This window comes from Sardina pilchardus, chromosome 15 (assembly GCF_963854185.1).
Source record: "Sardina pilchardus chromosome 15, fSarPil1.1, whole genome shotgun sequence".
Lineage (NCBI taxonomy): Eukaryota > Metazoa > Chordata > Actinopteri > Clupeiformes > Clupeidae > Sardina > Sardina pilchardus.
Window position 1 is genome coordinate 1,562,517 of NC_085008.1, and position 23,464 is coordinate 1,585,980.

At 44.2% G+C, this 23,464-nt stretch overlaps 1 protein-coding gene and 2 long non-coding RNA genes across 3 annotated transcripts in view; 1 reads left to right on the plus strand and 2 right to left on the minus strand.

Moving 5' to 3' along the window:
* Positions 1-5,593: 5,593 nt before the first annotated feature.
* Positions 5,594-23,464, plus strand: part of LOC134058325 (phosphatidylinositol 3-kinase regulatory subunit gamma-like) — a 34,956-nt gene continuing 17,085 nt past the window's right edge. Inside the window, exons 1-4 of the mRNA XM_062515592.1 lie at positions 5,594-6,437; positions 10,589-10,681; positions 12,266-12,340; positions 12,736-12,876. Of these exons, the coding sequence (XP_062371576.1) occupies positions 6,107-6,437; positions 10,589-10,681; positions 12,266-12,340; positions 12,736-12,876 (640 nt within the window). The 5' untranslated portion in view covers positions 5,594-6,106. The remainder of the gene's footprint in view (positions 6,438-10,588; positions 10,682-12,265; positions 12,341-12,735; positions 12,877-23,464) is intronic.
* LOC134058327 (uncharacterized) lies at positions 16,545-18,191 on the minus strand. Its single transcript, XR_009934989.1, has 2 exons — positions 16,986-18,191; positions 16,545-16,712 (listed from the first exon to the last, which is right to left on the minus strand). It is a non-coding gene; the product is annotated as an uncharacterized LOC134058327 (long non-coding RNA).
* On the minus strand, positions 18,861-22,842 carry LOC134058326 (uncharacterized). Its single transcript, XR_009934988.1, has 3 exons — positions 22,429-22,842; positions 20,901-20,943; positions 18,861-19,132 (listed from the first exon to the last, which is right to left on the minus strand). It is a non-coding gene; the product is annotated as an uncharacterized LOC134058326 (long non-coding RNA).

Genomic DNA, 23,464 nt, shown 5'->3' on the forward strand with positions numbered 1-23,464 from the left:
AATATGAAAATAAAATGTGTATGTACAAAAATGATTACACTATAGTATGCGTGCAGTCTAAGCCTGGACATGTACTCTGTAGTATGCGTAGACGTGTTGTGAAGTGTGTGTGTGTGTGTGTGTGTGTGTGTGTGTGTGTGTGTGTGTAGTATGCATAGACGTGTTTTGACATGACTGTAAAGGAAGAAGCAGAAAATCAAACTCACTGGTCCAGATTGGGTCCAATAACTCGGCACAGTCACCCCAAATTACACTTCATGGCAAAGGATTTATCGTTTTTAATCTCTTTCAGCAGTTTAAGTCACTTTTAGTATTTTTTATGTCTTTAATTTTCGGGGTTGTTTATTGTTCCCGTAGCAACGTGAGCATCTCCCCTGTTGAGAACATCGGCCATTTTAAAAGTGGAGCTTAAAGGGATATTCCGCCATTTTTGGAAATACGCTCATTTTCCACCTCCCCTCGAGCAAAACAATCGATATTTACCTTGTTCCCGTTCATCCAGCCATTCTGTGAGTCTGGCGATACAACTTTTAGCTTCAGCCTAGCATAGATCATTGAATCGGATTAGACCATTAGCTTCTCGCCTGCTAGCTTCATGTTTAAAAGTGACTAAGATTTCTGGTAATTTTCCCATTTAAAACGTTTCTCCTCTCAAGTTAAAAAGTGCAGTAAGACCAACTGAAAATGAAACCTGGCATTTTTCTAGGCTGATTTGACATGGAACTACACTCTCATCTGGCGTAATAATCAAGGCAACTTGCAGACTACTGGCACTACTACTGCTTGTTGTCTATGGGGACTATTTTCAGGTGCTGCGTACGATATTACTGCGCCTATGGTACGTTTGCAAGTTGCCTTGATTATTACGCCAGATGAGAGTGTAGTTCCATGTCAAATCAGCCTAGAAAAATGCCAGGTTTCATTTTCAGTTGGTCTTATTGCACTTTCTAACTTGAGAGGAGACACGTTTTAAATGGGAAAATTACCAGAAATCTTAGTCACTTTTAAACATGAAGCTAGCAGGCGAGAAGCTAATGGTCTAATCCGATTCAATGATCTATGCTAGGCTGAAGCTAAAAGTTGTATCGCCAGACTCACAGAATGGCTGGATGAACGGGAACAAGGTAAATATCGATTGTTTTGCTCGAGGGAAGGTGGAAAATGAGCGTATTTCCAAAAATGGCGGAATATCCCTTTAACACCACTGCTCTCACGGCAGCCTCCGCCATTTTGTAAAGTATGTCCGTCATTCACCTGAACATGGCAGAGGACCTAGAAGACTTACGTACAGTAGCACACACACACACACACACGCGTACACTCAATCACACACACACACACACACACACACATCATGTAGTATTTCTCGGATCAAAACGAGATTTTACTGCTCAAAAGAATAGAGAATATACTTCCATACTGGTGTGTGTGTGTGTGTGTGTGTGTGTGTGTGTGTGTGTATAAATTTGCGGGTTTGACGGTCTCATTTGATTTGTATAGAGCCTGTTTTAACAGTTTTAGACCCAGGTAATATTTTCGGTGCCGAGTGATGCTGACATTATCAAGCTTCAGACCCACATGAGGTCATCACTATTTAAATGTCCATCTTTAGTCAAAAGCAAATGACACTACAGGAATGGCACAATCTAAGCTTGGCACACAAACACACCATTCTTGAGCGGGGTTGGATATATAATATATACATATGAAGTATCTATCATAATCATCAGGCACCCTAGCTGGGATGTTACTACTTATCAAACAGAATCATGTGGAGGGATTTCTAGGGGGGAAACTGGCCTTTATGTTGTAATGTACGTTGTACTTATGCATGTGTGTGTGTTTGTGTGTGTGTGTGTGTGTGTGTGTGTAATGCATACTGTACTTATGCCTGTGTGTGTGTGTGTGTGTGTGTGTGTGTGTGTGTGTGTGTAGTAATGTATACTGTACTTATGCCTGTGTGTGTGTGTGTGTGTGTAGTAATGTATACTGTACTTATGCCTGTGTGTGTGTGTGTGTAGTAATGTATACTGTACTTATGCCTGTGTGTGTGTGTGTGTGTGTGTGTGTGTGTGTGTGTAGTAATGCATACTGTACTTATGCATGTGTGTGTGTGTGTGTGTGTGTGTGTGTGTGTATATGTATGTGTGTGTGTGTGTGTGTGTAGTAATGTATACTGTACTTATGCCTGGGTGTGTTTGTGTGTGTGTGTGTGTGTGTGTGTTTAGTAATACTGTTCTAATGCATACAGTGTGTGTGTGTGTGTGTGTGTGTGTGTGTGTGTGTGTGTGTGTGTGTCTTAATGTATACTGTACTTATGCCTGTGTGTGTGTGTGTGTTTGTGTGTGTGTGGAGGGGGGGGGGGGTATTATGACATATACTGCTCTTATGCATACAGTGTGTGTGTATGTGTGTGTGTGGAGGGGGGGGGGGTATTATGACATATACTGCTCTTATGCATACAGTGTGTGTGTGTGTGTGTGTGTGTGTGTGTGTGTGTGGGGTGGGGGGGTGTTGTGACGTATACTGTTCTGAAAAACCATTGTGATATATTAAAGTATAGTACTGTATAAGTACATAATATTACAGTGTTGTGATATATTAAAGTATATCTACTTATATATACCGTGTATATATATATAAGTATATTTATTAAAATATTAAAATATATACATTAAAATATTGCGATAAATTAAAGTTTTGCGAAACGATTCTGTGATATATTGCGATTCATGTTTCCCATGTTATTTAAAAGGCATTACAAAAAATAAGGAAAATAACACTGTTCAACTCACTTCAAAAGTCACATTTAATTCTTCTTCTTCTACATCTTTCTTAAGTGCAAAGGAGGGTAGTGCAAAATCTTTGCACAACAAACACCACCTTGTGGGTGTAATAAGCACATGTAATATCATCAGAGTAGATCAGACTCAAATAAAAATGAAATAGATAATTCAATTGTATAACGAAATATTGTGATACTTTACGCTACTGCATCGATATAATCGCATGCTCAAAGATTTTTTTTTTTTTTCAATTTTCTTTCCCCACCTCACACACACACACACACACGTGTGTGTGTGTGTGTGTGTGTGTGTGTGTGTGTGTGTGTGGGCGCGCGCGTGTGCTGGAGAAGGTTGGTGCCTCCTCAGTCATGTAGAGGGTGTGTGTGTGTGTGTGTGTGTGTGTGTGTGTGTGTGTGTGCGCGCGTGCTGGAGAAGGTTGGTGCCTCCTCAATCATGTGAGGGTTCAGCTTGGACCAGGAGGCAGGCCACTGACGTGGCCATTTAGGGACGCAGCCTTCTGTGGTCAACACTGACGTGGTCATTGGATGATTGACAGCACAAACGGAGATGTCTTCTGTCTAGCTGTGTAAGAAGTGTAACTTGCGTACCAGACGGAGATGTCTTCTGTCTAGCTGTGTAAGAAGTGTAACTTGCGTACCAGACGGAGATGTCTTCTGTCTAGCTCTGTGAGAAGTGTAACTTGCGTACCAGACGGACATGTCTTCTGTCTATCTGTGTGAGAAGTGTAACTTGCGTACCAGACGGAGATGTCTTCTGTCTAGCTGTGTAAGAAGTGTAACTTGCGCACCAAACGGAGATGTCTTCTGTCTAGCTGTGTGAGAAGTGTAACTTGCGTACCAAACGGACATGTCTTCTGTCTAGCTGTGTAAGAAGTGTAACTTGCGTACCAAACGGAGATGTCTTCTGTCTAGCTGTATAAGTGTGACCTGCGTCGTCTGAATGCGTCTGTTAGCCGTGTGTGTGTGTGTGTGTGTGTGTGTGTGTGTCTGTTAGCCACACACACAATGTACGTCTCCGGTGCCGTGAACAGGCCGTGAGCTTTTGCACTGCAGTGTGTACTCGGATGTATTTGTGTGTATGTACAGTATGTGTGTGTGTGTGTGTGTGTTTATTCAGGTGTATTTGTGTATGTGTGTGTGTGATTTTCTGGTATACTTGATTTCTCTGATTTGACCAGTTTTAGTCTCTTGTAGCAGTTTTAGTTTGTTTGTTTGATGTTTTTACTATTGATGTTCATATGAGCCACATCACTCTCCTCTGTTAGGAATCTCACCCATCTTTACATGACTGTCTCCCTCCCTTTAGTGTGTGTGTGTGTGTGTGTGTGTGTGTGTGTGTGTGTGTGTGTGTGTGTGATATGCAAGGTTAGGATTAGGGACTAAGGTTAGGATTAGGGGCTAAGGGTAGGATTAGGGGTTTAGGGTTAGGGGCTAAGGTTAGGATTAGGGGTTAAGGTAAGGATTAGGGGTTAAGGTAAGGATTAGGGGCTAAGGTTAGGATTAGGGGCTAAGGTTAGGATTAGGGGTTAAGGTAAGGATTAGGGGTTAAGGTAAGGATTAGGGGCTAAGGTTACAGTAGGGTTAGGGGATAAGGTTAGGATTAGGGGCTAAGGTTAGGATTAGGGGTTTAGGGCTAGGGGCTAAGGTTAGGATTAGGGGCTACGGTAAGGATTAGGGGTTAAGGTAAGGATTAGGGGCTAAGGTTAGGATTAGGGGCTAAGGTTAGGATTAGGGGTTTAAGGTTAGGGGCTAAGGTTAGGATTAGGGGTTAAGGTAAGGATTAGGGGTTAAGGTTAGGATTAGGGGCTAAGGTTACAGTAGGGTTAGGGGATAAGGTTAGGATTAGGGGCTAAGGTTAGGATTAGGGCTAGGGGCTAAGGTTAGGATTAGGGGCTACGGTAAGGATTAGGGGCTAAGGATTAGGGGCTAAGGTTAGGATTAGGGGCTAAAGTAAGGATTAGGGGCTAAGGTTAGGATTAGGGGCTAAGGTTGCAGTAGGGTTAGGGGATAAGGTTAGGATTAAGGGCTAAGGTTAGGATTAGGGCTAGGGGCTAAGGTTAGGATTAGGGGCTACGGTAAGGATTAGGGGCTAAGGTTAGGATTAGGGGTTAAGGTTAGGATTATGGGCTAATGTTAGGGTTAGGGGCTAGGGGTTAGGGGTTAGGGCTGGGGTTGGTGCCTTGAAGTTGACGTTGGGGGCTTAAAGCACCATTGAATGTGTTTCTTTGAGTGTTAAAAAAAAGCCTGTTCTGAAGTTTACTACAATGAAGAGAATAAATAATAAATAAATATGAATAATAAACAGAACAGTCTAGTCCTCACAGCATACATTCATTTCACACCAGCATATATTTAAATGTGTTACTTGATGAAGAGTGTGTGTGTGTGTGTGTGTGTGTGTGTGTGTGTGTCACACTGACTCTTTTGTTTCCTGTGTCTTTTGTACTGTTTAAGTGTTTCATGTGCCAATAGAGCACTTCCAAATGTTTGTAAATACATATTCCCCCTCCACTCTCTCTCTCTTTTTATCTCCCTCTCTCTCCCTCTCTCTCTCTCTCCCTACCTCACTCTTTCTCTCCCACTCCCTCTCTCTCCCTCTCTCTTTCTCTCTCCGTCTATTTCCCTCTCTCTCTCTCCCCTCTCCCTCCCTCTCTCTCTCCCCTCTCACTCCCTCTCTCTCCTCTCTCTCCCTCTCCCTCTATTTCCCCCTCTCTCTCTCTCCCCTCTCCCTCCCTCTCTCTCTCACTCTCTGTAGACATGCCGGCCTGCTGATCAGAAGCAACCTAGCAAGCCAATCTTCAGCAAGTGGTGCCTAGCAACAGACCTCACAACCTCATTGGTCAGCTACAGGAAGTAACCATAACTGGGTCACTTCCTGTTTCCTGTACCCACTGGGCCTGAGGACAGAGCTGTGTGTGTGTGTGTGTGTGTGTGCCTGTGTGTTTATCAGGGAGAGTGTGTGAGTAGTACGATGGGGATGCCATCTCTCAGTTCCATCCTGCAGCTCAAGTGTGGCTGTGAGCAGAGAAGAAGTCCACACTGCGCTGCACTCAACACAGGCCAGCACTGACCACACACACACACACACACACACACACACTCAGATACACACACACACAGGCTAGTCTCTCTCTATCTCTGTCTCACACACACACACACACACACGCACCAGCAGGACCATGGCTCCTCTCCCTCCCAGCTGATAGGAGCAGCGCCCACTAGACTCGCTAGTGCCAGAGCCAGAGTCACTGAGGCTCCTCCCCTCCCCAGCACAGCTGCTGTTCCACCCACGGCCTGCAGATGGCAGCAGAGGACGGCTTCCAGTTCCGCGCGCTCTGTGCGTGGGGGGGGCGTGAGCGGCCCGGGGACCTGGAGCTGGCGCCGGGGGACCTGCTGACGGTGGGGGCGGGGCTAAGCCACGACGAGGGCTACCGGGAGGGGTCGGAGGTCGCGCCGGCCGGCCTAGGGTGGCTCGCCGGGGTCAACGAGCGCACGGGCGACAGCGGCAACTTCCCCGGAACCTACGTGGAGTACGTGGGCAGGGTCAAGACGGACACGCCCACTCAGATGCCACGCCCACAGAGACCGCTGCCCCCGACGCCGCCGACACACACCCTGCGAGGAGAGACGGGTGAGCGGTTTATTTATACACACACACACACAACCTTGTCATGTACAGTTTGCTCTGTGGGCTAGCCTACCTGATGTGTTGTGGTCTGTTGTATATGGTTTGATCTGACCTTTGACCTTTGCTATGGCATGTAGTGTGTGGGGTTCTCACATGCATCTAGAGCAGTACTTTTTACAAACAGGTGAAAATCTGATGGGAGATTTTAGTGATTGGAGTCTTCAGATACAGCATGACAATGACACACGACTATGCTCTGAAAACAATATATCTGATGGCTTGGGCCGCCCAACAGCAGGTAGTCACCTGGTCACCTAATCACTGGGCAACTGACACTAGGGCAATTCCATATCAGTTGGAACAGGTCCGACACCATGGTCCTCAGTTTTTCCTGATTTTTGGTCCAAATGTTCCTCCATGTCTCATTAGAAGAAAACCAAAATTTTAGCTGGGTATCTTGTTTAGTTTCTGAGATATGGCTCTTCAAATGTGGTTAGACGCGTCCTAAAAAAAGGCTGAAAATTCCTGTATTTAATGAGCACCACTTTTTTTTAAACCCCTCTCCTCTCTTAAGGCTACCATATTATTTTCTAAAAATGTTAACACTGGGGCAGTACCCTGTGTTGTTGTCCAAAATCATAAAGGAATTACAGTCCTTCCCACCATTGGAGACTTATTCATCGAAACAAACCCATATTTGTTTTGAAAGCAATGAAAAACAAAACTGTTTTTGTTCTGTTATGGTCATGAATGGCTAGCAATCACAGTTTTAAAACTCTACATATATATAGTCCATGAGTAAGAGAACATGTTGACTAAAAATTGAGAATGTTAGTTTTCGTATTTCGAGGCTATGAGCCTTCAAAGTTGGCCAAAATGGCGTTTTTTCCTGAAAATGCCACTTTTATTGCCTTTTTCCAAGGACAAGATGAAATGCAAATCCAACATTTCTTTTTTTCTGCAATAGTGTGGCACTTTGTAGATCATGTGAATGTGGTAGATCCAACCTGTCCATTTTAATATCCCTACAGCACATGTCTGAAGTTAGAAAAAATGAAAAATAGTCTTGGCTGAAGGAGGTGTTGGTTTGATTTGTATGAACCTCTTAGAAGGACAATATGGGGTGTAAACCCATTTTTTTCTGTTTGAGGGATCAGAATGCCATCCTGTAAATAGGATAAACATGTTGTATCCCATTTCTACTCTTTAGTGATCCCTTAAAATATGTCCAAAAGTTGTCAAAAATGAAAAAGGCAACTAAATTGAGGGGCTTAAATGGCCAAGTGGATCAAGTCACACAAGGCTACAAGTGTAATATAAGACAGATGAGATACTGAGGGAGAACACTGTGAAATGTTTAACCCTGTTACGATGGCCTTTGAACCCACTGTCCCCCTAATATCCTGTGATAACCGGAAGTTGGTTTAAAACAGGAAATAAACTTTAAAAAGGCTATATCTAGAGAACGGAAGGTCATAGAAATAAACATTCACTTCTTGCTTGATCCTCATGGTCGAATTATGTCTGATGGAGCAAATCAGATTGAGTCTACGACCTTCCGTTCAAGAGTTGTTCGCAAAAAACTATTTCCCATTGAAACGAATGGGAAAAAACAAAAAACAGAAATTTGCCTAAGTGTTGAGGCCAAAATCATGGTTTGAGATATTGTTTCAGACCATTTGGAGTTGATTGGTACCCATTTTGTGTGACATAAAAAAAACCCCTTAGGGTTTAACTTAACTGGATGGATATGGATGACCAAAAAGTGTAGGATTTTCACTGGTCCTAGGGTTATGTTTATCTAAGTGGATCTCGGGTTAATTGTCCAGGGATACCATTAGAACAAATCACAATGCATGCTGCATCCAACGGTAACTCCAACAGCAACCAGGAGACAATATGCTTCATGCAGAAGAAATTTGTTTAATAAGAATGAACCTCAGTTAAGGACACAGTGGGTTCAAAGGCCATCATAGCAGGGGTTATACATTTCACAGTGTTCTCCCTCAGTATCTCTTCTCTTATATTTAATTTTTAGCCTTGTGTGACTTGATCCACTTGGCCATTTAAGCCCCTCAATTTAGTCGCCTTTTTTCATTTATGACAACTTTTGGACATTTCTAAGGGATCAATAAAGAGTAAAAATGGGATATAAGATTTTTATCCTGTTTACAGGATGGCATGCTGATCCCTCAAAAAGACAAAATGGGTTTACACCCCATATTGTCCTTCTAAGAGGTTCATACAAATCAAACCAACACATCCTTCAGCCAAGACATTTTTTAATTTTTTCTAACTTCAGACATGTGCTGTGGGGATATTAAAATGGACAGGTTGGATCTACCACATTCACATGATCTACAAAGTGCCACACTATTGCAGAAAAAAAGAAATGTTGGATTTGCATTTCATCTTGTCCTTGGAAAAAGGCAATAAAAGTGGCATTTTTAGGAAAAAACGCCATTTTGGCCAACTTTGAAGGCTCATAGCCTCGAAGTACGAAAACTAACATTCTCAATTTTTTGTCAACATGTTCTCTTACTCATGGACTATATATATGTAGAGTTTTAAAACTGTGAGTGCTAGCCATTCATGACCATAAGAGAACAAAAACAGGTTTTTGTTTTTCATTGCTTTCAAAAAAAATATGGCTTTGTTTCGATGAATAAGTCTCCAATGGTGGGAAGGACTGTAATTCCTTTGTGATTTTGGACAACAACACAGGGTACTGCCCCAGTGTTCAAATTTTTAGAAAATAATATGGTAGCCTTAAGAGAGGAGAGGGGTTTAAAAAAAAGTGGTGCTCATTAAATACAGGAATTTTCAGCCTTTTTTTAGGATGCGTCTATCCACATTTGAAGAGCCATATCTCAGAAACCAAACAAGATCACAAGCTAAAATTGTAGTTTTCTTCTAATGAGACATGGAGGAACATGTGCACCAAAAATCAGGAAAAACTGAGGACCATGGTGTCGGACCTGTTCCAACTGATATGGAATTGCCCACTAGGCAACTGACGCTAGGCAACTGACGCTAGGCAACTGATGCTAGGCAACTGACGCTAGACAACTGACGCTAGGCAACTGAAGGTCCATAAGGAGGACTCTCCAGACGCCCTCATCCTGACCGCTCCACCACACGACTTAGAATGTTCAGCCTCTGGTGGAATTGCTGGACTGTGCACTGCGCAGCAGTACCAGGCTCAGGGCATGGTAGGGGGGGTAGGGGCAACAGTGCCAGGCTCAGGGCATGGTAGGTAGGGGGGCACCAGCGCAGCAGTGCCAGGCTCAGGGCATGGTAGGTAGGGGGGCACCAGCGCAGCAGTGCCAGGCTCAGGGCATGGTAGGTAGGGGGGGTGGGGGCAGCAGTGCCAGGCTCAGGGCATGGTAGGTAGGGGGGCAGCAGTGCCAGGCTCAGGGCATGGTAGGTAGGGGGGCAGCAGTGCAGCAGTGCCAGGCTCAGGGCATGGTAGGTAGGGGGGCAGCAGTGCCAGGCTCAGGGCATGGTAGGGGGGGGGGGGCAGCAGTGCCAGGCTCAGGGCATGGTAGGGGGGGGGGCAGCAGTGCCAGGCTCAGGGCATGGTAGGGGGGGGGGCAGCAGTGCCAGGCTCAGGGCATGGTAGGGGGGGGGGTGGAGGCAGACCTGAGAATGAGGCCCTGGCACAGAGCCAAAGTTTCAGCAGCGTCAGATCTGTTATGAAAGAGTGTGTGTGCGTGTGTGTATGTGTATGTGTGTATGTTATGAAAGAGAGAGTGTGTGTGTGTGTGTGTGTGTGTATGTTATGAAAGAGTGTGTGTGTGTGTGTGTGTGTGTGTGTGTGTGTGTGTGTGTTTGTGTGTGATTGTGTGTCTGTGTGGTTGTGTGTGTGTGTGTGTGTGTGTGTGTGTGTGGTTGTGTGTTATGAAAGAGAGAGAGAGTGTGTGTGTGTGTGTGTGTATGTGACTCTGTAGATGTGTAGAACTCTGTAGATGTGGAGGACTCTGTAGACACACACACACACACACAGCAGCAGCACACACACACACACACACACACACACACACACACACACACACACACATATTCAACTTTTTCTGAATAAATAGTAAACCTTTGTGTGTGTGTGTGTGTGTGTGTGTGTGTGTGTGTGTGTGTGTGTGTGTGTGTGTTTATAGATGCCACTGACCCATATCAGAGCCCCTCGCAGCCCCCTCTTGAGACCCCTCCTGCCATCGTTGTGAAGCTGGTGGGAGCAATTGAAAGGAGAGGTAAGATGCCTCCAGGGGCAATTGAAAGGAGAGGTAAGATGCCTCCAGGGGCAATTGAAAGGAGGTAAGATGCCTCCAGGGGCAATTGAAAGGAGGTAAGACGCCTCCAGGGGCAATTGAAAGGAGGTAAGACGCCTCCAGGGGCAATTGAAAGGAGAGGTAAGATGCCTCCAGGGGCAATTGAAAGGAGGTAAGATGCCTCCAGGGGGGCAATTGAAAGGAGAGGTAAGACGCCTCCAGGGGCAATTGAAAGGAGAGGTAAGATGCCTCCAGGGGCAATTGAAAGGAGAGGTAAGATGCCTCCAGGGGCAATTGAAAGGAGGTAAGACGCCTCCAGGGGCAATTGAAAGGAGGTAAGACGCCTCCAGGGGCAATTGAAAGGAGGTAAGACGCCTCCAGGGGCAATTGAAAGGAGAGGTAAGATGCCTCCAGGGGCAATTGAAAGGAGGTAAGATGCCTCCAGGGGGGCAATTGAAAGGATAGGTAAGACGCCTCCAGGGGCAATTGAAAGGAGGTAAGATGCCTCCATGGGGGCAATTGAAAGGATAGGTAAGACGCCTCCAGGGGCAATTGAAAGGAGAGGTAAGATGCCTCCAGGGGCAATTGAAAGGAGAGGTAAGATGCCTCCAGGGGCAATTGAAAGGAGGTAAGATGCCTCCAGGGGGGCAATTGAAAGGAGAGGTAAGACGCCTCCAGGGGCAATTGAAAGGAGAGGTAAGACGCCACCAGGGGCAATTGAAAAGAGGTAAGACGCCTCCAGGGGCAATTGAAAGGAGGTAAGACGCCTCCAGGGGGGCAATTGAAAGGAGGTAAGACGCCTCCGGGGGCAACTGAGTACAAGCACAGCTCATTTCTCTTGGTAAGGGATTTTCAATTTGTATTAGGTGTCCATCTGTGTCATATTCATATATTGGGGTGGGGGGTTGTGTCCATCTGTGTCATATCCATATGTTGGGGTGGGGGGTTGTGGTGCAAGAGGCTACTGCATCCATGCCATGTCTGGGTGTAAGTGTACTTTAGTGTGCTTAAAAATCTACTGCATCCATGCCATGTCTGGGTGTAAGTGTACTTTAGTGTGCTTAAAAATCTACTGCATCCATGCCATGTCTGGCTGTAAGTGTACTTTAGTGTGCTTAATAATCTACTGCATCCATGCCATGTCTGGGTGTAAGTGTACTTTATTGTGCTTAAAAATCTACTGCATCCATGCCATGTCTGGGTGTAAGTGTACTTTAGTGTGCTTAATAATCTACTGCATCCATGCCATGTCTGGGTGTAAGTGTACTTTATTGTGCTTAAAAATCTACTGCATCCATGCCATGTCTGGGTGTAAGTGTACTTTAGTGTGCTTAATAATCTACTGCATCCATGCCATGTCTGGGTGTAAGTGTACTTTAGTGTGCTTAATAATCTACTGCATCCATGCCATGTCTGGGTGTAACACGCCTGTGCCCTGAGATGTCCAGACATCCAATGAAGTTACCATCAGCATTAGCATAGCGTTAGCATGGGAACCAGCTGGTATGAAAACACTGACTCTGTGTGTGTGTGTGTGTCATTTTGACCTCTGACCTCCTGTTCCAGGGTTGGACTCTGAGATGCTGTACCGGACACACACTCTCAGAGCGGACACTGACCAGAGGGGGAGCCTGAGCGCCGGTCAGTACTCTCCACACACACACACACACACGCACACACACACAAATACACACACACACACACACACACACACACACACGCACACACACACACATGCACACACACAAATACAGACAGCACCACAGCAGACACATAGGGGGTGCTATGATCCAAAGGCACAGTGCATGCTGGGACATGCAGACAGAATGACACCGATTTACTGCTGCCACTGGCTCACTCTCTCACACACACAGTCTTGGGAAAGACTCATGACAGGCGTTAAGCTGTGTGTGTTCCTTGAATGCAAATGTTGGTTGTGTGTGTGTGTGTGTGTGTGTGTGTGTGTGTGTGTGTGTGTGTGTGTGTGTGTTTTAATTTAATTTAATATAATTTAATGTTTTTTCTCTGTTTTACAGAAATCACAGAAACGGATCTGAACCACACCAACATCCAAGCCCTCTCGCTCGGCCTTATGGGATACCTGCAGGACCTCCCATCTCCCATCATGCCTTGCTCCGTCTTCCCACAGCTGAAGGCTGCACTGGCCGAGGGAACAGGTGAGACAGAGAGAGAGTTAGAGATGGAGGGATATAGAGAAATGGAGATGGAGAGAGAGAATTAGAGAAGGAGGGAGAGGGAGATGGAGGAAGAGAAATAGATGGAGGGAGAGAGATGGAGTACCTACTCTCTCACACACACACACACACACACACACATCTTACTATTATTTCTACTAGTATGCAATACAGAAAACGGGCTTAAAGTGTAAAATACCGAACTATTCCTTTAAAGATTTGAATAAGTGTAATAGTCTTGAAGTCAGTACACAAATGACTGAAAATTTTTAACTACTAGTAATTATGCAGATTGTAAAATACTAAACATTATCAACAAAATATATTCACTATATGAATACAATATATGAATTCCAAAATATATGATATAGAAACATATGACTATAATTTTCCGTGTGTGTGTGTGTGTGAGTGTGGAGAGTCGAGCAGAATCTTGGATGGCCACTGGTGTGAATGATCACACAACATTCAAAATAAGGTTACTGAATAAATCATCAAATCAACTAAAGTTGTAAAAAAGCATTGAATAAGTATCGAAATCGCAATTGTTGACTTTATCGCTATCGAATCAATAATTTTGGTATAGTGACGACACTAATCTGAACAAATAGTCCCAAAGTCAATGTGTAAACCTTGGTGAATAGGCTGGACATTAGAGTGATGAAGGGATGTTTGACGATTCTAACACAACATGTTGAGTGAATGATTAAAGTATGTTAAATACACAGACATCTGTCTCTGAACAAAGTTTCTTCAATCTGGGGCAGAGTTGAGGGACATGAGTGTTTACGGTGCGTCCCTCTAGGCCAGGGGTGGCCAACCTGCGGCTCTTTGCCTCCTCTCCTGCGGCTCACATGCGGCTCACATGCGGCTCTTTGCCTCCTCTCCTGCGGCTCACATGCGGCTCACATGCGGCTCTTTGCCTCCTCTCCTGCGGCTCACATGCGGCTCACATGCGGCTCACATGCGGCTCTTTGCCTCCTCTCCTGCGGCTCACATGCGGCTCACATGCGGTTCTTTGCTTCCTCTCCTGCGGCTCACATGCGGCTCACATGCGGCTCACATGCGGCGCTTTGCCTCCTCTCGTGCAGCTTGAATTTCCCCTTGGGGATCATGGGGAGTATTTTTTTTTCGGAGTGTCTATTTGCACCCCGGGGGCAAATAGCCTAGGCCCCATAGCTGAGCTATTTATACCCTGTGACGTAACAACAAAAGAAACGGACCATCTTGGCAGGAGATGTCCTATCTAAGTCCTAAATCTAACAATTTAGGATTATTAAAACAATATTTTAGATGGGAAAGTGGTGCTAAATTTCCACAAAGTTTGCTCAGTGAACGGGTAAAACCGTCCGTTTGTCAGCGAAATCAAGAAATGCGATCTATTAGTTTGTTTACCGTTACCTAGCAATCACAATTTAAATGCAATATCTCCCGCCTTTACAGTATGGGCTGTAGTGTAGTGGGTATGTGATCGGACTTCGGCCCAGGGATTCATGGTTCGAATCCCTGCCTAGGTGATGCCTTTTTTTTCATGGTACGAACGACTCTCTCTTTTCTTAGATGACGTTACCTCGTGGCAAATAAGAGCTTGTGCTTTTTGAACCTGTCAAAGATAAACTAGTTTTATTTCAGTTTTGTACAGTTGAGTAGAAGTTTAAGTCAACAGTGGCAGCGCTGCCTTGATGACAACTCAGAAAATAACTCTCTGAACTAGCTTGCCTTTGATCAAGCTACCACATGACCACTCATCAGCCTAATATTTGTATAATCACTTCCATGTATTGTAAGTTACCCAGACATGGCGAAACAGCTAAAAACTGTAGAGCTGGTAAATAGCCTACAGGCCTATTGACAGTGTACAAGTATATGGATGTTAGACATCGGGTGTAAATAGCATTGTTGATTAGACACACCCGGGTGTAAACAATAATGTTGATTATTTGCACCCGGGTGTAAATAGTATTGTGGATTATTTGCACCCGGGTGTAAATAGTATTGTTGATTATTTGCACCCGGGTGTAAATAGTATGTGAGTGTCTATTTGCACCCCTGGTTTTTGCACCCCTGGTGCAAATAGCCTTGACCACATAGCTGAGCTATTTACACCCTGTGACGTAACAACAAAATAGTATTATTGACTATGGACATCTGGGTGTAAATAGTATTACTGACTATGGACACCTGGGTGTAAATAGTATTATTGACTATGGACACCTGGGTGTAAATAGCAACAATGGCTATTTGCCCTATGCATGAATAACAGTGTAACAGTGATCGCTATTTACAAATACTGGGTGCAAATAGCATCTGCCATTATAGACACCCCGGGTGTAAATAGTAATGTTCATAATTTGCACCCTGGGTGCAAATAGCATCTGCCTTTTTTTTAAAAAATTGCCTATATTTCTGGTAAATAAAAATGCATTTCTTAATTTGATAGTACTGCCAACAGTTAGGCTGCAATGTTTAGATTCAAATGATTGTATCGTTGTAATCAAGTAAACCCTGAAGCTACTGTAAGCATAACTAGAAGGAGGAACACGTGACATTCAAAAGGAGGATTTATCTTTTCGTTCTGTCAAAGTAATCAAAATAACACCGTGAAAAACATGTTCTACATGTCAGTTTGGTACTTGGTATGCCAGGCTTCACTGATTCATAAAGCTTCACACTTGAACATTTCACAAAGGCACATACTTTTGAAAGTAGGCCTACAAGGTAAAGGTAGGCTATAGACGTCAGCCAGAGAAGCAAACTTGTTTTCTCTTTTGTTTATTTTCTTTTTAAAATGAACTGAACACTCGATGGAACATTTGACGGTCACATTGGCATCATAGTTGTTATATTGGTCATGCTAGTAAGTCATTCGGTGATGTGGTTGATGATGACTTGCGTGGATTGTTCTTTGGCTCTTTGCGCTGGACTGGTGAGCCACCCCTGCTCTAGGCTCTGTTTTGGTGATAAGAAATGCACTCATAGTTTACAGACATTAAAGGCCACTTGTATAACACAGGGATCCCAACATTGCGTTACTGAAACCTGTGTGTGACTACATGTATTCTGCACTTGCCTAATATTTGAACTCAAAGGCAAAGTGAAATCATCAGTTCTTGGTCAGAGGCGTAATGATTCTTCGAGGGTGGAAGACAGAGATCTTTGGATCTTGTGCCAGAGCACAAATGTATTAATTTATTAATGCTGGCTAACTAACAAGCAATGTATATGCCACTGCATTTCACACACGTAATTGGTACCATAGTAGGCTACAGTATATGGACTATAGATTAACCCTCCTGTTTTATTAGGACCGCCGCTAGCCTGGAGTTTTGGTCAACAAGTCCCGGGACACTGCAACACCGGGACACATGAAACTTGGTGGGCATGTAGCCATTGTAGACTTCTACGGAAAAATTAGTTTGGTTCCCCGGGGGCCACTCCACCCCCGCCCGTTTCCCTAACGAACGGTGGCAGCGAGGATGACGAGATGTTTATGGTATGCTGATTTCAAGAGCCTGCATCAACTTAGCTTATAACCAGTCATTTGTGATTTGCAACCCCATGGTAAAAAAATAAAATGCAATATTATACTGTGGCATGAACAATAAATGAACAACATTTTTCAGAGAAAAGAATGGTCAATCAGTCAGATGTGAGCGTGAGCACAACAGGCAGGTTGCTGTAAGTACTTTATTGTGCAGTAAGGCAAAGGGGAAGGCAGCAGACAGTACAGCATGCTGTAGGATTCTCATCTGCACTCCTGTCACTTCAAGCATATGTTGGGTAATGGGTGCACCATTCTGGATGAGCTCCTCTCGATTCTGACAAGAAAGGAAGACAACTGTACAGACGTTCTGTGGAAAACGTTGGTGGAATGAGTTGCATAGCGCTCTCCCTTCCTGTGATAGTTTAGGGTCTTTCAAGAGGGGTCTAAAGACATGTTTAAAAAAGCTGGCAAGGCTAGGCTAATAATAATAATACTTTGAGTTGTATTAAACGTTCAAGAGGGTTTAATTTGTAATAGGAGCTGAGTGAGAGATGTGCTAACTCCCAGCTTGTGTCCAGACTAGAGGAGATACTGTAGGTCCACTCACCCCTGTAATGGCCTCCATTCTCTGGCTCAACTCGTCATATTATCTGTGGGAGACATGAAGAGACATGATTTAGTGTTTCAGGAGGGAAGGACACAATTGCAGCCTTTTACAAACATGTCACAGTTTCAGCTCTGGGTGCTGCTAGTGTAAACCTTACAAATTCCACAAGAGGGCGCTCTTCGTAAAACAGGATAATGCCATAATAAAAAAAAAAAACTTTCCTTGTTTTCGGACCTCTATTAAGTAATGTGTGTTTGTTTTCCTCTTTTGACTTCTTCCTGTGTTAATGGCCATATTCGTCATATTATGTCATATTCAACTTTTTCACGGCATAAGCATGATACACCTTTTCAGGAGCATCGCACAATGTCCCTTTTACACAAATTGGTCGATCATGATATATTTACAATCAATCATGTAGCATAGCTAATTACCAAGAAATAGATGGAGGTGAGTGACGTAGGCTTTCACAAACATTCATTTAACAAGACACGCGTAACGGTAAAAATGCCCTTGTTTGTCAACTACATGTATACAGACCTCGCAAACGCCAGTCCTGTCGGGGCGGTACATTTGGCCGTACACACACTTCAGCCCCTTGTCGCAGGTGCCGCTCAGCCCCCAGGGGCCCCCACACTCTTCGCCCTTCACCTTGGCACAGATACTGCAGCAGCCACACTCATCTTTGGCCCACCCCCCCTTGCAGTCCGTCGGGTTATTGCACGTCACTTCATAACAGTTAGGGCATAGCAGAGTCTGGCAGGTTGTTGCAAACAGGACGATGATTTGGAGGATGAGAATGTGTTTCGCTAGAAGATGCATCCTGGATGAGGCTGGAGCAGGCTGTTACAATCCGACACAAATTGAACTTCACTAAATTCACGTGCCTCGTTCCCTCTCTGTCTCTCTCCACGTCTGTCCTTTTAAATGCAGACCGATTGCGCAATCTGTCCCGGCTCTTTGCGGGGCCCCAACTTCAGTGTTGACTCACTTAGTGGAGGAAAAGTCTTCTAAAGGTTAGAGATAGGCCTATTCAAAGCAAACATGCTTTTACATCCTTGTCTATTTCATGAAACACTAAGGGCTGCTTACAGTACATCTTGTGCCTTTCGCAATAGACCAGGTTTTCCTCCGTCAGTAGCCTCCGTGGTGGTTCAGGCCTCCGTGGGGCCCTATAGGCTGAATCCTGCTAAGGGGTCCTCATCCTCCTACCTGAACTCTGAGGGCCTGCAGGAAATGTACCCTTTTTATATAGATTATATTATATGACACCTCAGTGCTCCCAATACTATCATCCCACCCCATTTTGCAGGTCTACGGAAGTTACCAAATATGGTGTTCTTCACCATAGAGGACCTTCACTGCTGTAAATGCCCAGTTTTAGGGTCGGCTGTTTGCTTTTAATGCTTGCTATGCCATATCCCCTTACAAAAATGAACTGCTGTTCAGTACAGTTCTAGTAGCCTGACGAATATGAGCAGTTTTGAGCTTGTGCGTGCTATACATGGCCAGCAGCCATCATTAGACTGAGCTTGTGTGTGTGTGTGTGTGTGTATGCGTGCGCGCTTGTGTGTGTACTGAAGCACAAATACAGTCTATCTGATCAATAGGTATGTGCTGGGATTCAATTTGCACCCATTCATTTGTATCGCAATTTATATCATTTCTTTTTTACATTTATTTCACCCATTCATTTTTTAAACGGGAATACACATGGTTGTTCTACAGTTAAATAGAACACCCACATTATTATATGAAAATGATCAACATTTGTTTTGTGTATTCAGATTCCCTGTGTAAACAAGGTGATGGAGCCTTGTGAAAGAGTAAATGAACAATATTTTTCAGAGAAAAGAATGGTCAATCAGTCAGATGTGAGCGTGAGCACAACAGGCAGGTTGCTGTAAGTACTTTATTGTGCAGTAAGGCATAGGGGAAGGCAGCAGACAGTACAGCATACTGTAGGGGCTTTATTGTGCAGTAAGGCATAGGGGAAGTACAGTACAGCATGCTGTAGGGGCTTTATTGTGCAGTAAGGCATAGGGGAAGTACAGTACAGCATACTGTAGCATTCTCATCTGCACTCCTGTCACTCCAAGCATATGTTGGGTAATGGGTGCACCATTCTGGATGAGCTCCTCTTGAATCTGACAAGAAAGGAAGACAACTGTACACACGTTCTGTGGAAAACATTGGTGGAATAAGTTGCATAGTGCTCTGCTCTCCCTTCCTGTGATAGTTTAGGGTCTTTCAAGAGGGGTCTACAGGCATATCAGTTCAACATGCACTTAGTCTATTCATCTCTTATGTGTTATGGTTTGTATGTTTTAGCATTTAGCTACACTATATTGCCAAAGGTATTGGGTCACCTGCCTTGACCCCTATTTGAACTTCAGTTACATCCCATTCTTAATCCATAGGGTTTGATATGATGTTGGTCCACTCTTTGTTGCTATAACAGTTTCAACTCTTCTGGGAAGGCTTCCCACAAGGTTTAGGATTGTGTTTATAGGAGTTTTTGACCATTCTTGACCATTTTTTTTTTTTTTTATAAGGTTATTTTTTGGGCTTTTTATGCCTTTAATTGGACAGGACAGTAGAGAATGACAGGAAGCGAGCGGGAGAAAGAGCTGGGGTGGGATTTGGAAAGGACCACGGGGCGGGAATCGAACCCGGGTCGCGGGCGTGTGGTGCAGGTGCCCCAGCCAGTTGCGCCACGGCTGGGGCCCATTCTTGACCATTTGTGATGTTGGATTAGGCGACTGGCTCTCAGTGTGCGCTCTAACTCATCTCAAAGGTGTTCTATTGGGTTGAGGTCAGGACTCTGTGCAGGCCAGTCCAGTTCATCCACACCAAACTCTGTCATCCATGTCTTTATGGACCTTGCTTTGTGCACTGGTGCACAGCCATGTTGGAACAGGAAGTGGCCATCCCCAAACTGTTCCACAAAGTTGGGAGCATGGAATTGTCCAAAATCTCTTGGTTAATGCTGAAGCATTCAGAGTTCCTTTCACTGGAACTAAGAGGCCAAGCCCAGCTCGGGGATAGCCCCATCCTGTTCCAACATGACTGTGCACCAGTGCACAATGCAAGGTCCCTAAAGACATGGATGACAGAGTTTGGTGTGGATGAACTTGACTGACCTGCACAGAGTCCTGACCTCAACCCAACAGAACACTTTTGAGTGGAGTGGAGCACAGACTGCATCCTCGTCCAGCATCAATGTGTGTGTGTGTGTGTGTAACTGAGAGCCAGTCTCCTCGTCCAACATCAGTGTGTGACCTCACAAATGCGCTTCTGGAAGAATGCTAAAAAAAATCCCTTAAACACACTCCTAAACCTTGTGGAAAGCCTTCCCAGATGAGTTGAAGCTGTTATAGCTGCTAAGGGTGGACCAACGTCATATTAAACCCTATGGATTAAGAATAGGATGTGACTGAAGTTAATATGGGGGTAAAGGCAGGTGACCCAATATTTTTGGCAATATAGTGTATTTTCATTAAGCTATTATTAAATTGCTTTTAAATTGCTTACTGTTAAATGTAACTATTGTATTGTTGTTATTTGTATGTTGCTTTGGACAAAAGCATCTGCTATACTGTAGCCTATAGCATAACCATAACCATCAGATTATTGTGCATGTGTTGTATAAAGCATAATTGCTCCTGAACTGATGAAGTGGTGTCAGTGTTGATATGCTATGGCTGGCTTTATCTTATTCCTTCACAGTTATAAATTCACCTTGAATATTAGAATATTTTTTTAAAAAAGCTGGCAAGGCTGGGCTAGAGCATAAAATATTCATAATAATACTTAAGTTTTATTAAACGTTTAAGAGGGTTTTTATGTGTAACCATTCAAGAATAGGAGCTGAGTGAGAGATGTGTCCAGACTAGAGGAGGTAGGTCCACTCACCCCTGTAATGGCCTCCATTCTCTGGCTCAACTCGTCACATTTCCTGTGGGAGACGTGATTTTGTGCGTCAGGAGGGAAGGACACAATTGCAGCCTTTTACAAACATGTCACAGTTTCAGCTCTGGGTGCTGCTAGTGTAAGAAGAGGAGCTGTGTGCACATCCCACATAAGCAGGTGCAGGACAAATGGAGAGTAGCTTCAAAAAGGAGTACGACCCAGTAGGGTTGAAACGTTGCTTGTTTTTTAACATTTAACAGTAGCAAATATCAGTGTTGCGGACACTATACTGTTAGTGTAAACCTTAAAAATTCCACCAGAAGATTCCCTTCGTAAAGCAGGATAATGATGTTATAAAAAAAAATCGACTTTTCTTGTTTTCGGACCTCTATTAAGTCTGCTTTTGACTACTTAACGGGCATGTTCGTCATGTTATGTCATGCTCAACGTTTTCACGGCATAAGCATGCACTCTTTTACAGGAGCATCTCACAATGTCCCTTTTACACATATTGGTCAATCATGATATACAGTGAGGAGCACATGTATTTGATACCCTGCTAAAACAGGAATATAAAATCATCATTTGACAATTGATCTTAATGCCTTAACTCAAAAAATTAGTACAAATCAAACCGCCAAGGACACCAATTTTCTTTGTGATTGAAGAATGTATCGTAAATAGATAAATGTTTTCCTTAAATGCTAGGGGAAGGAAGTATTTGACCCCCTATGTAACCCTATGGGAATTTAACACATAGGGTTAACATAGGGGCAGGCAGATTTTTATTTTTAAAGGCCAGCTATTTCATGGATCTAGGATATTATGCATCCCGATAAATTTCCCTTGGCCTTTGAAATTAAAATAGCCCCACATCATCACATACCCTTCACCATAGCTAGAGATTGGCATGGTGCTTTTTCCAGTAGGCCTATTAGCCTGTTTGATTTGCATTGAGCTCAATGAGCATCAAACAGGCTAATAGGCCTACTGGAAAAAGCACCATGCCAATCTCTAGCTATGGTGAAAGGTATGTAATGATGTGGGGCTATCTTAATTCCAACGGCCAAGGGAACTTTATCAGGATGCATAATATCCTGAATCCATAAAATAGCTGGCCTTAAAAAATAAAAATCTGCCCGCCCCTATGTTAACCCTATGTGTTGAATTCCCATAGGGTTACATTGGGGGTCAAATACTTACTTCCCCCTAGCATTTAGGAAGAACATTTATTTATTTACGAAACATTCTTCCATCACAAAGAAAATTGGCGTACTTAGCGGTTTTATTTTTACTAAATTTTTGAATTAAGACATTAAGATCAATTGTCAAATGACGATTTTATATTCCTCTTTTTAGGCAACTTTAGCATGGTATCAAATACATTTTCTCCTCACTGTATTTACAATCAATCATAGCATAGCTAATTACCAAGAAATACATGGAGGTGAGTTACGTTGGCTATCACAAACATTAATTTCACAAAATGCACATAACAGTAAAAATGCCCTCGTGTGTCAACTATACAGACCTCGCAAACTCCAATCGGAAATATAACGTGATTCCACGGTTCCGGTTCCGGGAACACACACTTCAGCCCCTTGTCGCAGGTCCCGCTGGTACCCCAGGGGCCTCCACACTCCTCGCCCTGCACCTTGGCACAGACATTGCAGCAGCCACAGATATCAAGCCCCAGCCCCCCTTTGCAGTCCGTCGGAGTCTCGCATGTGTCTCGCACTTCATAACAGTTAGGGCATGACAGAGCCTGGCAGGTTGTTGCAAACAGGACGATGATTTGGAGGATGAGAATGTGTTTCGCTAGAAGATGCATCCTGAATGAGGCTGGAGCAGGCTGTTACAATCTCAAAGATCCAACACAATTTTTTTTCCGACACAAATTGAAATGCTAAATTCACGTGTCTCGTTCCCTCTCTGTCTCTCTCCATGTCCGTCCTTTTAAACGCAGTACGATTGCGCAATCTGTCCCGGCTCTTCGCGCGACCCCACCTCCAGTGATGACTCACTTAGTACAGGAAAAGCTGCTTACATCTTGTGCCTTTCGCAATAGACCAAGTGTTTCTCCGTCAGTAGCCTCTGTGGTGGTTCAGGCCTCCGTGGGGCCCTATAGGCTGAATCCTGCTAAGGGGTCCTCATCGTCCTACCTGAACTCTGAGGGCCAGAATGTACCCTTTTTTTTTTAAAAGATAATTTTTTTGGGGGCTTTTTATGCCTTTAATGTGACAGGACAGTAGAGATGACAGGAAACGATCGGGAGAGAGAGTAGGGGTGGGATCCGGAAAGGACCACGGGGCGGGAATCGAACCCGGGTCGCCGGCGTGCGGTGCAGGTGCCCCAGCCAGTCGCGCCACGGCTGGGGCCAGAATGTACCCTTTTTATATATAGTATCTGACACTTCAGTGCTCCCAATACTATCATCCCACCCCATTTTGCATGAAGAAGGTATTCAGCTATTTAAACCTTATCCAATGAGAGTGATAGTGAGCTAATTAGTAAATGTGTCTCTTTACGATTTTGCGTAATGGTTGCTGCTCCGTGGGCTATTGTAG